This window comes from Oncorhynchus masou, chromosome 30 (genome assembly GCF_036934945.1).
Source record: "Oncorhynchus masou masou isolate Uvic2021 chromosome 30, UVic_Omas_1.1, whole genome shotgun sequence".
NCBI lineage: Eukaryota > Metazoa > Chordata > Actinopteri > Salmoniformes > Salmonidae > Oncorhynchus > Oncorhynchus masou.
In genome coordinates this window covers 21,539,255-21,554,868 of record NC_088241.1, presented here as the reverse complement: position 1 = coordinate 21,554,868, position 15,614 = coordinate 21,539,255, and the positions used below count along the sequence as shown (strand labels likewise).

The following is a 15,614-nucleotide window of genomic DNA, read 5'->3' as shown; positions in this document are numbered from 1 at the left end:
AAAACGGTAACAAGTTAGTTTTCATTTTAGTTTATGAAAATGTGACGATATGATAATTCCACGAGACAAATTGGCATTAAATTTGACATGAAGCTCATTTTCATCTGTTTTTTCCCCAATCATAAATATGCATGCCTTTGCAGAATATGCAATGCAATCCTCACATTGGCAGAATTAACGTCTTTCAGTTGCACGGTCTGATTGAGCCGCGGTGATCTGCCCAGCTCTCCCACACATGTCACTTCAGTCACTCGTCAAACTTTTAAACTGATGCATAGCCAGCAGGCCAGGACACTTCCATTGTAACTAACCTTAACTAGAAACAATGTTTAGTCTCTCTAACTTTCAATGTAGGCTTAGTTTTGCTTTGATCACATAAGATTGGAAGCTCTATTTTCCCATGTGCGCTGTTCTTTCATCTGTGTTGATGCTCTCACGGTCGGAAAATGTGAGCGCAGTTTATTTCAGATTGGAAATATTTAATGCTATTTTCTGAGTATTAGCCGACCAGCTGGCTCTCTTTCTGTCGAACCATCTGGTTTCCGAGCGCCTCAGAACCGGACTTGACAGGAAGCCTATGGCAGGAGCGGACGAAACAACCACTGGTTTTAATTGGCTGATCTCTCAGTCTGTCAACATCTACCGCAACCCTTAGAACCTCCCTCTAAGTGTCCTGCATCCGGTGGGCAGTATTTTTTTTGTGTGTTCGTGTGCAACGAAGAGAATGGTTAGCTCGTGCAACATGGATATTACAGAATCTACTATATCTTCAGTGTGTAAACAGCATTCAGTGACATCAGTGTCTCTTGTGTTACAGGACGGCTAGCAGAGTTACGCTGGCTTGCTATTAGCATGAACGGCGATATGTGACGCACCATAACAAAACTTTTCTGCATCGATTTGGTGCCACTCCTCACAGTTGTGTGATTCGCTCAGAATTTGAATTGATTATCATGTCACTCAGTAAATCCCGAACGGTCCCCACTGTTACCAGGCTCTATGCGTCAGCAATTGGAGCCTGGAGACGAGGTTAGGCATTGTTGGAAAGCTTAGATTCTCCCCCTTTTAAAGGAATCACTGTTATTTACCCCCATCCAATGGTTATGATTGGGAAAAAAGAGCTCTATACCTATTGTTTGACCTGTAGCCAAGGCTTTGAAGCTTATATGGTAAGTCATGGCTGACATTGGTTACAATCGGCTGCAATAGCAATGTGCCAGATATATTAGGGGATAGTATGTCTAGTTGGACAAGTCTGTTTGAATGTGCACATGATGGAAGTAAGGTAAATACATTATACATACAAAAGTATGTGGATGTAACAGTTTAGCTTCCGTCCCTCTCCTCGAACCAGGGACCCTCTGCACACATCAACAGGGGAACAACTACTTCAAGGTCTCAGAGCGATTGAAATGCTATTAGCGCGCACCACTGCTAACTAGCTAGCCATTTCACATCGGTTACATGGACACCCCTTCAAATGAGTGGATTCGGCTATTTCAGCCACACCCGTTGCTGACAGGTGAATAAAATCGAGCACACACCCATGCAATCACCATAGAAACATTGGCAGTAGAATGGCCTTACTGAAGAGCTCAGCAACATTCCAATGTGGCACCATCACAGGATTCCACCATTCCAACAATTCAGTTCGTCATATGTCTGCCCTGCTAGAGATGCCCTGGTTAACTGTAAGTGCTGTTATTGTGAAGTGGAAACGTCTAGGAGCAACAATGGCTCAGGCACAAAATGGTAGGCCACAGAAGCTCACAGAAAGGGAGTTCCAAACTGCCCCTGGAAGCAACATCAGCACAATAACTGTTCATCGGGAGCTTCATGAAATGAGTTTCCATGGCCTAGCAGTAGCACAGAAGCCTAAAATCATCATGCGCAATGCCAAGCTTCGGCTAGAGTGGTGTAAAGCTTGCCTCTATTGGACATTGGAGAAGTGGAAACGTGTTCTCTGGAGTGATGAATCACACTTCACTATCTGGCAGTCCGACAGACTAATCTGGGTTTGGCAGATGCCAGGAGAACGCTATCTGCCCATATGCATAGTGCCAACTTTACAGTTTGGTGGAGGAGGAATAATGGTCCGGGGCTGTTTTTCATGGTTCGGGCTACGCCCTTTAGTTCCAGTGAAGGGAAATTCTATGATTCCAACTTTGTGGCAAAAGTTTGGGGAAGGCCCTTTCCTGTTTCAGCATGACAATACCTCCTGTGCACAAAGCGTGGTCCATACATAAATAGTTTGCCGAGATTGGTGTGGAAGAACTTGATTGGCATGCACAGAGCCCTGACCTCAAACCCATCGAATACCTTTGGGATGAATTGGAATGCCGACTTTGAGCCAGGTCTAATCGCTCAAATTCAGTGCCCGACCTCACTAATGCTCCTGCGGCTGACTGGAAGAAAGTCCCCGTAGCAACGTTCCAACATCTAGTGGAAAGCCTTCCCAGAAACGTGGAGGCTGTTATAGCAGCAAAGGGGGGGGGGCAACTCCATATTAATTCCCATGATTTTGGAATGAGATGTTGGACGAGCAGGTGTCTATATACTTTTGGTCATGTAGTGAATGAATTATTTAATTGGAAAGAAATGCACTGACTAAAACAAGACACAAATTGTCCAGATTTATTGTTGACTGATAATAACTAAAAGTAACAAAGAAGGAAATTATTAAAATGTGACTGACATTTATTTGAGACTAAAACTGAAAATAGAAAAAAGATGCCAAAATAAACTCTGGTACCGTATTCGCCTGAGTGCCAGTCTGTTTTCTGCTCTCTTGCCAACTCCTTGTAGAATTGTCATGCCATATTTGTTCCATAAGGAGTTGGCATGAGAGCAGAAACACACTGGCAGTTAGTACATGTCATGTAAATATGACTGCTGTCATTCCCACTAACCTTCCTCCCACTACTCTGCCCATCTCTCTCCCAGTGCTGCTGTGCCCTCGTGTCTGGACGTCCCTGGAGAATGGGAGGGTGGCGCTGAAGCCCCCTGGGCCACCGGTGGAGGGCACCGTGCTGCACTACAGCTGCCATGCTGGCTTCATGCTGGAGGGCAGGAACATCACACACTGCACCAAGCTGGGCAAATGGGACTCACCCAAACCGGTCTGCCTCTGTAAGTGTGGAATGGAATCCCAATCTATTCATGTTATTCAATTGTGATGTTTGTGTTGATATTACATGTTTTGGTTTAGCTTCGAAATGGAAAAAAACACATATACTCCATGGAAACATACATAGACAAATCTATATACGCTGAGTGTACAAAACATTAGGAACACCTTCCTAATATTGAGTTGCACCCCTTTTTCTCTCAGAACAGCCTCAATTTGTTGTGACATGGACTCTACCAGGTGTTGAAAGCGTTCCATAGGGATGCTGGACCATGTTGACTCCAATGCTTCCCACAGTTGTGTCAAGTTGGCTGGATGTCCTTTGGGTGGTGGACCGTTCGTTGTTGATACACAAGGGAAACGGTTGAGTGTGAAAAACCCATCAGCGTTGCAGTTCTTGACACACTTAAACCAGCGCGCCTGGCACCTACTACCATACCCCGTTCAAAGGAACTTAAGTCTTTTGTCTTGCTCATTCACCCTTTGAATGGCAAACATACACAATCCATGTCTCAATTGTCTCAAGGCTTAAAATTCCTTCTTTAACTTGTCTCCCCATCACCTACACTGACGGAAGTGGATTTAACGAGTGACATCAATAAGGGATCATAGCTTTCACCTGGATTCACCTGGTCAGTCTTTGTCATGGAAAGAGCAGGTGTTCCTAATGTTTTGTACTCTGTGTACATTGATATATTGTCAATATAGTTGTGTGTCCAGGCATGTATTCGACAATGGTGTATATGCTGTGTTTTGTGTGCAAATCATAGGTGTGTGTATAGGTACAAATTATAAATGTTCAGCTTTTTTGGATGAAGGTCAATTGTATTTCCTTGAATCCTTGCATCCTCTCTCCTTGCCGCCTCCTCAAAACACAACGGCGGAGAAGGTCAGAGGTTCCTCCCCTTGGTTCCTCAAGAACTTGGGAGTCAATCATGTCACGAATGCATCGTATGAATGTACCATCAAATGTGAACTGAAGATTATTTTACCTTTTGTTGTTCTAAATTTGTTTGTTGAGATTTTTTTTTCTTCGTGGATTGATGCGATACTGATGTGTTACTCATGACACATGTACAGTACTCCATGCTCCTTAAATTGACATCAGTATGTAGGCCTACTGTAGACTACTTTTACTGTATTGTTTGTATACCCTGTGGAAGTGATGGCCACTTTCCGCTTCACTTCCGGGTCATGTCCCAAAATCTCTCTAATGGGCTTCAAGATTATATCACAAAATTAATTTTATATATATATATTTAAAAATCTCAACAAACAAATTTGGAACAACACAAGGTAAAATAATCTTCAGTTCACATTTGATGGTACAAGGGAGGATGCGAGAAATCCAGGAAATACAATTGACATTCACCCCTTTGTTCTGTGTACTTGTCTTAAACAGGGAGTTATAGTACTGCCACCTGGTGGACACAAGCCATATTTTATGAATAATTGTGTAATATCCCATGATTGTGTAATACCCCATCAATTTTACATCTGTTCTCGTTTTGTAGGCTAAGAGTGGGCTTCATATTTGTTCAAATGTATATGTGCTTTGGTATGAATTTACTTCAACATATTTGACGCCCAAGAAGAAGCACGAAGCCGAGAATTTACAACCATTTTATTTGAACTACTCACATGTACTACATCTCTCACCAATCAGCTGTATATTTCTCTATTTTGAAAAGCTTGCAGGTCTCCATTTATTGGATATATTGTTTTCATTTTCAAACAGTACTGGCTGGCAAAAAAACCCTGCTTAATCTAATATACAAAACATCAGACGGCCTGTAACTACCTGGTTCTTATCGTCCTTATCGCCAAGAGTGTGCAAAGCTGTCATCAAGGCAAAGGGTGGCTACTTAAAATATATTTTGATTTGTTGAACACTTTATTTGTTACATCATTCCATATGTGTTATTTCATAGTTTTGATGTCTTCACATTTATTCTACAATGTAGAAAAATAAATAAATGGTTGAGTTGGCGTGTCCAAACTTTTGACTGGTACTGTATATATATATTAATTAATTTTATGATATAATCTTGAAGTCCATTAGAGAGATTTTGGGACATGACCAGGAAGTGAAGCGGAAGTGGCCGTCCCTTCCACAGGGTATACAGACTACAGTAAAAGTAGTCTACAGTAGGCCTACATACTGATTTCAATTTAAGGAGCATGGAGTACTGTACATGTGTCATGAGTAACACGTATAGCGCATCAATCCATGACGAATGAAACAATTCACAAACATCACACAGTGTTAATGTTGCATTTACATAAGTATGAACCAGTCACCAAATCATTTTGACTATTAACAAATGTAATTTTGTCTTTTCTATTTGCTTGCCACAGATGACAGAAACTACAAAGGTAAGAGAGATTGGTTTTGGTTGGGTTGTCTATGAATGGAAAAGCTCATTGAAACAAATTTTGCAACAAGTTGTAATGCTTCTGTTAAGCACAAGAGGGCAGTGGTACATCATTTCTAGAGCAGGATGCCTTCTGTTGACCAGTACTACTGGTGAAGGATTTAAACTGATTCGAATTAGATAAAGGAAAATAATAATCTTGTCAACACCACATCGTCCAACTGAATGCGTTCAACTGAAATGTGTCTATTGCTTTTTTTTCTATTGCTAACCCCTCTGAATCAGAGAGGTGCAGGGGGGCTGCCTTAATCGACATCCACGTCTTCGGCGCCCAGGGAACAGTGGGTTAACTGCCTTGCTTAGAGGCAGAAAGACAGATTTTTACCTTTTCAACTCGGGGATTCAATCCAGCAACCTTCTGGTTACTGGCACAATGCTCTAAGCACTAGGCTACCTTGCCAAGAGTAGAAAATACACAAAATATGTTATAGTTAAATTGTTGTCCTTGTGGCATTGACAAGATTTTTATTTGTTTGTCATTTTTGTTGAAGATTATTGCTTAATTTAAGAGGCTACCTATTATATGCCTGTCGTAAAATACTGGCGTAACACTTTTCAACTCCTCTTTCAGATCGTACAATATCACTAATAATTATTTAATGATTATTATCAACCATTAACAACAACATTACTCACTCATTTCAACTTAGTCTTCTCCTGCGCCAACCTGTCCTAACGGTGCATAGAAAGCACATTTTCTTCCAAAATCTCCATGAAATGTGAACCAGGCTTACTCTCTCCTGTTATCTCTCATTCACTCTCTCTCTCGCGCTCTCTCTCTCTTCATTCCACTTTTCACTCAGTGTGGGATCAACACCCACTTACTGCCTTCTCAGCTTGGTAAAGGTTAACACCCAGGTCTGTGTGTGTGTGTGTGTGGAGGTGTGTGTGTGTGTGGAGGTGTGTGTGGGGGTGTGTGTTAGCAGCAGTCAGAGGAAGTCAGAAAAAGCATTCTCTCTTCTGTGATCTTAAGCCCTGTGTTCTTATAGGTTAACCAGAATAGGGATTCCTGTACCACACTGGATCCCACCACTGATACAGTTGATATAATAGATAGCTCTGGCAGAGGTGTTGCGACAGCGTTTAGTTTCTAAGGCTGTGGGCGACATTTTAGTCACACATATGAGCACAGATCTGTACAAAAATACCGTAAAATGATAATCTGCTTCGTGATTTAATTTGAAGCTTTTCTTTAGCGATGTGCCTTATAAGGAGGAGATTATTTAACCAGAGTTAAAGGGGAAATCTGTAGTTGCTACATCCACTTTTGGATTTATACAGTACATGTATTATATTGATTATTGAAGAATATCACTTATAAATGTCATACCACATCAGAACCCAAAATACAGTATAATCTTGTTTTACTCTATTATTTATAAACAATGTAATTGTAAACAAACACTATATAGCCTAAAAACATGATATCATGGGTAGTAATATCATGGGTAGTCAGTCCCTGCTTCCATAGCTCTGTCTATCAATTTGAGAGTGGTGACATTTCTCCAGCCCCATCCCTCAGTTATTTACCAAAACCAGTGGCGAGGTGACCACTTTGATTTTGTTTTTGTTTGAATTGCAGATTTCCCCTTTAAGTAAACTCTACGATGTGCACCATGCACGCAATCCAACTGAGAGTTGCAGTATTTGGAACTAGCATTATATTATTTGCCATAACGTCTATTCAAAATGATGTTTTTTCAAAGTGCTCTTGTTGTGACAAATGTCTGCCCCACTGTGTTGTTCGATGTTTGCTGGCATATAGACGGCCGCGTAATGGAATAGCATTTAAATATCAGGTGTGAATAATACATGGCATGCTGCGAAGTTCAGACAGGTGATCTATGAGACAGAGGAGTTCTACGTCATTGTGGGCTACAGATGGCTCAGCGGGTTAGAGGTTGGAACACGCATGGTGCTGGCTGGCAACACAAGGGCTGTGAGTTGAATTGCCACCGTTGCCAAGTATACTCAATAACAGTTAGTAGCTTTGGGTCTGCTATTGACTATTACTGTATTCAGATGCAATTCTGTAGTAAATCCATTCCACTGAAATCGTACTGAGTTGGAGGAAGGTGGCTATTTCTCCATCACACAATCTATCCCAAAGTGCACAATAAGAGTATTTCTACAGTGATATTACATAGAGAAGCTAAAACCAGCCTAATTATTGAGCAAAGGTGGAATGCATTTATAGCATTGGGTTTACTCTCTAGTCCCCAGAGTGCCAGTAGCTGTTGCCAATGAGTCAGGTGTTACATTTTAGCCATGGAAGAGGTGGAGTCATGGGAGGGTAGCATTTTCTGACTAATTCTATAATTCTATTATAGCTGGTTCTAATTATGTTATTCATATTGGCCTACTGGGGGTATGAGAGCCCTGTCTAAGAGCTGAGAGTGAAATGGTGGTTGCGTCCCAAATTGCACCCTATTATTTAGAGTACACTACTTTTGACCAGAGCTCTACTTTATAGGGAATAGGGAGGCATTTGGGATGCGGTCAGTGCTGTATTGGCTGATTAAAGGGCAATGAGAGGAGGCTTTAAAACTTCTTCGGGATCGGTGTACCTTCCACGGGACGGTTGAGCTAACGTAGGCTAATGTAAGTAACAAGAACATTTCCCAGGACCTAGACATTTCTGATATTGGCAGAAAGCTTAAATTCTTGTTAATCTAACTGCGCTGTCCAATTTACAGTAGCTATTACAGTGAAAGAATACCATGCTATTGTTTGAGGAGAGTGCACAGTTTTGAACATGAATAGTTATTCATAGACAAATTAGGAACATTTGGGCAGTCTTGATACAACATTTTGAACAGAAATGCAATGGTTCATTAGACCAGTCTAAAACTTTGCACATACACTACTGCCATCTAGTGGCCAAAATCTAAATTACAGCTTTGCTGGAATAATACATTATGGCCTTTCTCTTGGTACAAATAAAATACAAAAGAACAGTTGTTTTTTTCTTTGTATTATCTTTTACCAGATCTATTGTGTTATATTCTCCTACATTCCTTTCACATTTCCACAAACTTCAAAGTGTTTCCTTTCAAATGGTACCAAGAATAGGCATATCCTTGCTTCAGGGCCTGAAGGGGCAGATCCTTATTAAAGTGGACAGATGGTTCAAACAGCAGGTATGCTGTAGCCTGTACAGTAGCAGATCTTGGCTATACATCACACAGACTGACTCCAGGTCAGCTTAAATGAAGGGAAAAGGACAGCAGGGAAATTGATGCACTGACTGGTCCCACTGCTTTTGCTGATTTCTCAAGTAGCCCTTGAGGCATTTTATGATCTTTCTATGGGCTTGTGGCTTGTGTGAATGAATGTTATTTCATTGGTTCATGTGGTTGAGAATCGATTTGGCTCACTTTCAATCTAAAGTCTATTTTGATTTAATATTCAAATATTTGATTTATATCAGTGTACCCTCTATTTTCCCAGATAAAGTTAACTTAGTCATATATTGATTTGAATAATCTATTGCTCCCAAAAGATGAATTAAAGAGTGACAGATACTGAGAGTGTGCCAATACTCTTTGATTGTAGAAACAAGGTGTTGCACACTTCTTTGATTGTAGAAACTATGTTTTGCACACACACACACACACACACACACGCACACACGCACACACACACTCTTGCACGCACGCACGCACGCACACACTCACACACAATTCAAAAGTTGGTAAATAGGCACTGCAGTTTATAGTGCCCCCTTAACCATCCCCCTGTCTCACTTGCTCTCTCGATTTCTCTACACATTCACCGACTAGCAAATATCATCAGAGTTGTCCTCGCTCATACACACATGCACACACACACAGACGCACACTCATAGCCACTGCTGCAGTGGATGATATACCTTTCGCGTATCATTCCTGGACCCTTCGTTTCATCCTCTACAATTGGAAATACGGGTCGTTGCACGGACAGATTATTTTAAAATCCTGAAATTACGCACAGTGCGATTTGCTTTTATTAACCAGAGAATAAGGACAATTCAAACGTTATTCGTAACCCGGAGCTCATTTTCTGCCGTCTGGACTGGTCGCGCGCGCAAACCTTTCGGTGCAAAATCATGGTGATCATGAATCATTAGAAATAACCGACTAGCATTATTTTAATGTCTGTCCAATATTCTCAATCGCGACGGCATTATCTTTTACAACACTTGGAACAAAACCATTCAATTTATTTGCTGAACCCAATTAATTGAACACTTCATTTTAGGTTTTGGAATTATTGAACTCTGCCTACTGAACGACAAAAAGAGGCAAACGTGGTTTCCAAACAAGTTATACCCTATTTATAAACCCAACATTCAACGTTGATAAAAACATTAACTATTTGGGTTGTATATCATGGACCTCTGCACGGACAAATTATAAATCGAGACTATTATTCCACTGAAATAATATAAGTGCAGGCGAGCTAGGCTATTTCTTACTTTTTTTCTAACAACCATTCACTGTATGTTAGCAAGGCGAACACGTGAATCCACTTTTTGGAGAGCGAAAAGTTCTTGCTATGAAATGCTATTGCGATTCTTTGCAAATTCACCTCGAGGCTCTCTAAACGTTTAATTACAACATAATCTCCTATTATTCTAATACGAACCCAACTCCACTGCAACATTCGGATATCGCTTCAATTCAAATTACCTGACCATGGCGGTAATTGGAAAAAGTCTGCGGCAATTATCGAGTGTTGCGTCCGGCCATATTGCACTTCGAGCATCGCTCACCTTACTTCTCCTCTCTTGGCCGTGCCCGTCCCTAGGCAAGAAGAAACTCTACATCGGAGCTCTCTTCCCCATGAGCGGCGGTTGGCCGGGCGGCCAAGCATGTCTCCCCTCTGCGCAGATGGCTTTGGATCTGGTAAACAACCGAACGGATATTCTGCCGGATTACGAACTGGAGCTGATATACTATGACAGTATGGTGAGTAGATGTTGGATCAAATAGATCCATTGTTGTAGTTAAAAAGTGATAGTCACATAATCAGAAGAGAATACAACTTTATATTGGTTTTTCACAAGTCTCTGGACCAGTTGAAATTAAATTAGACCAGTTTGTGTCCATGTAATATTAAATACATGAACACTTAATTTATATGTCAGTTACAGCCTTTCTTCTTTAGATATGTTTCTATACATTGTTAAAACTTGCCAACATGATATTGATTTCCAGCAGGCATACTTCTTTGAATGTATTGCCCTTGTAGCAGGTGGGTGCAGTAATGTAACAACTCAGCAGCATACTTATTTAATATTGTCAAAGGAGTTATGTACCAAAAGCCAAATTATATTACCCCTTTTTGAATTGTTGCACAGTTGCCCATTTCATTTAAAAAAACAAGGCAACAGTAAACATGTCATCCCCCACAAAAGATGCAGCGTCCCCCTTGGGCCAATTGAGATAAATCTCACAACTAACACATTTCAGTTAATTACCATAGCTCCGACTTTAGGCCAATTAGTGTAATTTTGTAAATGCGGGATCTCTATGGCAAGACGCATCATTGTCGTCAAAATAGCAAGACCCAAATCTCGTCAAAATCGGCCTAGTGCTGTCTGAGATATCGCATGTGGCTAATGTACGAATGTACAGAGACCGATCCACAGTCGCCTCCCCGATTTCATTGTGGTGGACGATAAACTAAACTAATGCCAAGTCAGACACTGATATTGGCTTGCTGCAATTCAGCACCAAGGACAGCGTCAGTGGACAGCCACAAAGCATCAGCTCGCTGCTAAATTACGAAGTGGGAGGCAATAACTGGAGCAGGAACAGTGGGAAACATATAGATGTGTAGTGAGTGTATAGTGCTGACATTTGAAAATGCCTATATGATGAATGATTGATGAGAGACAAGCAGCGGGCGTTTTGTTAATTTAATAGCACAAATATTTGGCTCTATCATTTCCTGGTTAGTCACTGGAGCTTAGTGGTCAGCTAGTGGTCAAATGGGTCAGTGATGGTCAGCTATATGTGACATCTTATCACGAGGAGACCTCTGCAGTGGCATTCTGTCCACTGAAGAAATGTCCCTTGTGCTTTGACATATAGACATTGGTCTTGACATATAGACATTGGTCTTGACACATAGACATATTACATTGGTTTTGACATATAGACATTGGTCTTGACATATAGACAATGGTCTTGACATATAGGCATTGGTCTTGACATATAACATTGGTCTTGACATTCACATTGGTCTTGACATCCAGACATGGAACATATAGACATTTCTTGACATATAGACATATAGACATTGGTCTAATATAGACATATAGACATTGGTCTTGACATATAGACATTGGTCTTGACATATAGACATTGGTCTTGATATATAGACATTGGTCTTGATATATAGACATTGGTCTTGACATATAGACATTGGTCTTGACATATAGACATTGGTCTTGATATATAGACATATAGACATTGGTCTTGACATATAGACATATAGACATTGGTCTTGACATATAGACATTGGTCTTGACATATAGACATATAGACATTGGTCTTGACATATAGACATATAGACATTGGTCTTGACATATAGACATTGGTCTTGACATATAGACATTGGTCTTGATATATAGACATTGGTCTTGATATATAGACATTGGTCTTGACATATAGACATTGGTCTTGACATATAGACATTGGTCTTGATATATAGACATTGGTCTTGATATATAGACATTGGTCTTGGCATATAGACATTGGTCTTGATATATAGACATATAGGCATTGGTCTTGATATATAGACATTGGTCTTGACATATAGACATATAGACATTGGTCTTGACATATAGACATATAGACATTGGTCTTGACATATAGACATTGGTCTTGACATATAGACATTGGTCTTGATATATAGACATTGGTCTTGATATATAGACATTGGTCTTGATATATAGACATTGGTCTTGATATATAGACATATAGGCATTGGTCTTGATATATAGACATTGGTCTTGACATATAGACATATAGACATTGGTCTTGACATATAGACATTGGTCTTGACATTGGTCTTGACATATAGACATTGGTCTTGACATATAGACATATAGACATTGGTCTTGACATATAGACATCTAGACATTGGTCTTGACATATAGACATTGGTCTTGACATATAGACATTGGTCTTGACCAATAGACATTGGTCTTGACATATAGACATTGGTCTTGATATATAGACATATATACATTGGTCTTGACATATAGACATTGGTATTGACATATAGACATTGGTCTTGACATATAGACATTGGTCTTGACATATAGACATATAGACATTGGTCTTGACATATAGACATTGGTCTTGACATATAGACATTGGTCTTGATATATAGACATTGGTCTTGACATATAGACATTGGTCTTGACATATAGACATTGGTCTTGACATATAGACATTGGTCTTGACATATAGACATATAGACATTGGTCTTGACATATAGACATTGGTCTTGACATATAGACATTGGTCTTGATATATAGACATTGGTCTTGATATATAGACATATAGACATTGGTCTTGACATATAGACATTGGTCTTGACATATAGACATATAGACATTGGTCTTGACATATAGACATATAGACATTGGTCTTGACATATAGACATTGGTCTTGACATAGACATTGGTCTTGATATATAGACATATAGACATTGGTCTTGATATATAGATATATAGACATTGGTCTTGACATATAGACATTGGTCTTGACATATAGATATATAGACATTGGTCTTGACATATAGACATATAGACATTGTCTTGACATATAGACATTGGTCTTGACATATAGACATTGGTCTTGATATATAGACATTGGTCTTGATATATAGACATTGGTCTTGACATATAGACATTGGTCTTGACATATAGACATTGGTCTTGATATATAGACATTGGTCTTGATATATAGACATTGGTCTTGGCATATAGACATTGGTCTTGATATATAGACATATAGGCATTGGTCTTGATATATAGACATTGGTCTTGACATATAGACATATAGACATTGGTCTTGACATATAGACATATAGACATTGGTCTTGACATTGGTCTTGACATATAGACATTGGTCTTGACATATAGATATATAGACATTGGTCTTGACATATAGACATTGGTCTTGACATATAGACATTGGTCTTGATATATAGACATTGGTCTTGATATATAGACATTGGTCTTGATATATAGACATTAGTCTTGATATATAGACATATAGGCATTGGTCTTGATATATAGACATTGGTCTTGACATATAGACATATAGACATTGGTCTTGACATATAGACATATAGACATTGGTCTTGACATTGGTCTTGACATATAGACATTGGTCTTGACATATAGACATATAGACATTGGTCTTGACATATAGACATCTAGACATTGGTCTTGACATATAGACATTGGTCTTGACATATAGACATTGGTCTTGACATATAGACATATAGACATTGGTCTTGACATATAGACATTGGTCTTGACATATAGACATTGGTCTTGACATATAGACATTGGTCTTGATATATAGACATATATACATTGGTCTTGACATATAGACATTGGTATTGACATATAGACATTGGTCTTGACATATAGACATTGGTCTTGACATATAGACATATAGACATTGGTCTTGACATATAGACATTGGTCTTGACATATAGACATTGGTCTTGATATATAGACATTGGTCTTGATATATAGACATTGGTCTTGACATATAGACATATAGACATTGGTCTTGACATATAGACATTGGTCTTGATATATAGACATATAGACATTGGTCTTGATATATAGACATTGGTCTTGACATATAGACATATAGATATTGGTCTTGACATATAGACATTGGTCTTGACATATAGACATTGGTCTTGACATATAGACATTGGTCTTGACATATAGACATATAGACATTGGTCTTGACATTGGTCTTGACATATAGACATTGGTCTTGACATATAGACATTGGTCTTGACATATAGACATCTAGACATTGGTCTTGACATATAGACATTGGTCTTGACATATAGACATTGGTCTTGACATATAGACATTGGTCTTGACATATAGACATTGGTCTTGACATATAGACATATAGACATATAGACATTGGTCTTGACATATAGACATATAGACATTGGTCTTGACATATAGACATTGGTCTTGACATATAGACATTGGTCTTGACATATAGACATTGGTCTTGACATATAGACATTGGTCTTGATATATAGACATATAGACATTGGTCTTGACATATAGACATTGGTCTTGACATATAGACATTGGTCTTGACATATAGACATTGGTCTTGACATATAGACATATAGACATTGGTCTTGATATATAGACATTGGTCTTGACATATAGACATTGGTCTTGACATATAGACATTGGTCTTGACATATAGACATATAGACATTGGTCTTGACATATAGACATTGGTCTTGACATATAGACATTGGTCTTGACATATAGACATTGGTCTTGACATATAGACATATAGACATTGTCTTGACATATAGACATTGGTCTTGACATATAGACATTGGTCTTGACATATAGACATTGGTCTTGACATATAGACATTGGTCTTGACATATAGACATATAGACATTGGTCTTGACATATAGACATTGGTCTTGACATATAGACATTGGTCTTGATATATAGACATTGGTCTTGATATATAGACATATAGACATTGGTCTTGACATATAGACATTGGTATTGACATATAGACATTGGTCTTGACATATAGACATTGGTCTTGACATATAGACATATAGACATTGGTCTTGACATATAGACATTGGTCTTGATATATAGACATTGGTCTTGACATATAGACATATAGACATTGGTCTTGACATATAGACATTGGTCTTGACATATAGACATTGGTCTTGACATATAGACATATAGACATTGGTCTTGACATATAGACATTGGTCTTGACATATAGACATTGGTCTTGACATATAGA

General features: G+C 39.0%; 1 protein-coding gene across 2 annotated transcripts in view; it reads left to right on the top strand.

The window, feature by feature from the left end:
* LOC135522325 (gamma-aminobutyric acid type B receptor subunit 1-like) overlaps positions 1-15,614 on the top strand; it is a 52,176-nt gene that overhangs the window by 4,840 nt on the left and 31,722 nt on the right. For both annotated transcript variants that reach the window (XM_064948468.1, XM_064948469.1), the window contains exons 5-7: positions 2,944-3,129; positions 5,486-5,503; positions 10,351-10,511. In XM_064948468.1, the coding sequence (XP_064804540.1) occupies positions 2,944-3,129; positions 5,486-5,503; positions 10,351-10,511 (365 nt within the window). The remainder of the gene's footprint in view (positions 1-2,943; positions 3,130-5,485; positions 5,504-10,350; positions 10,512-15,614) is intronic.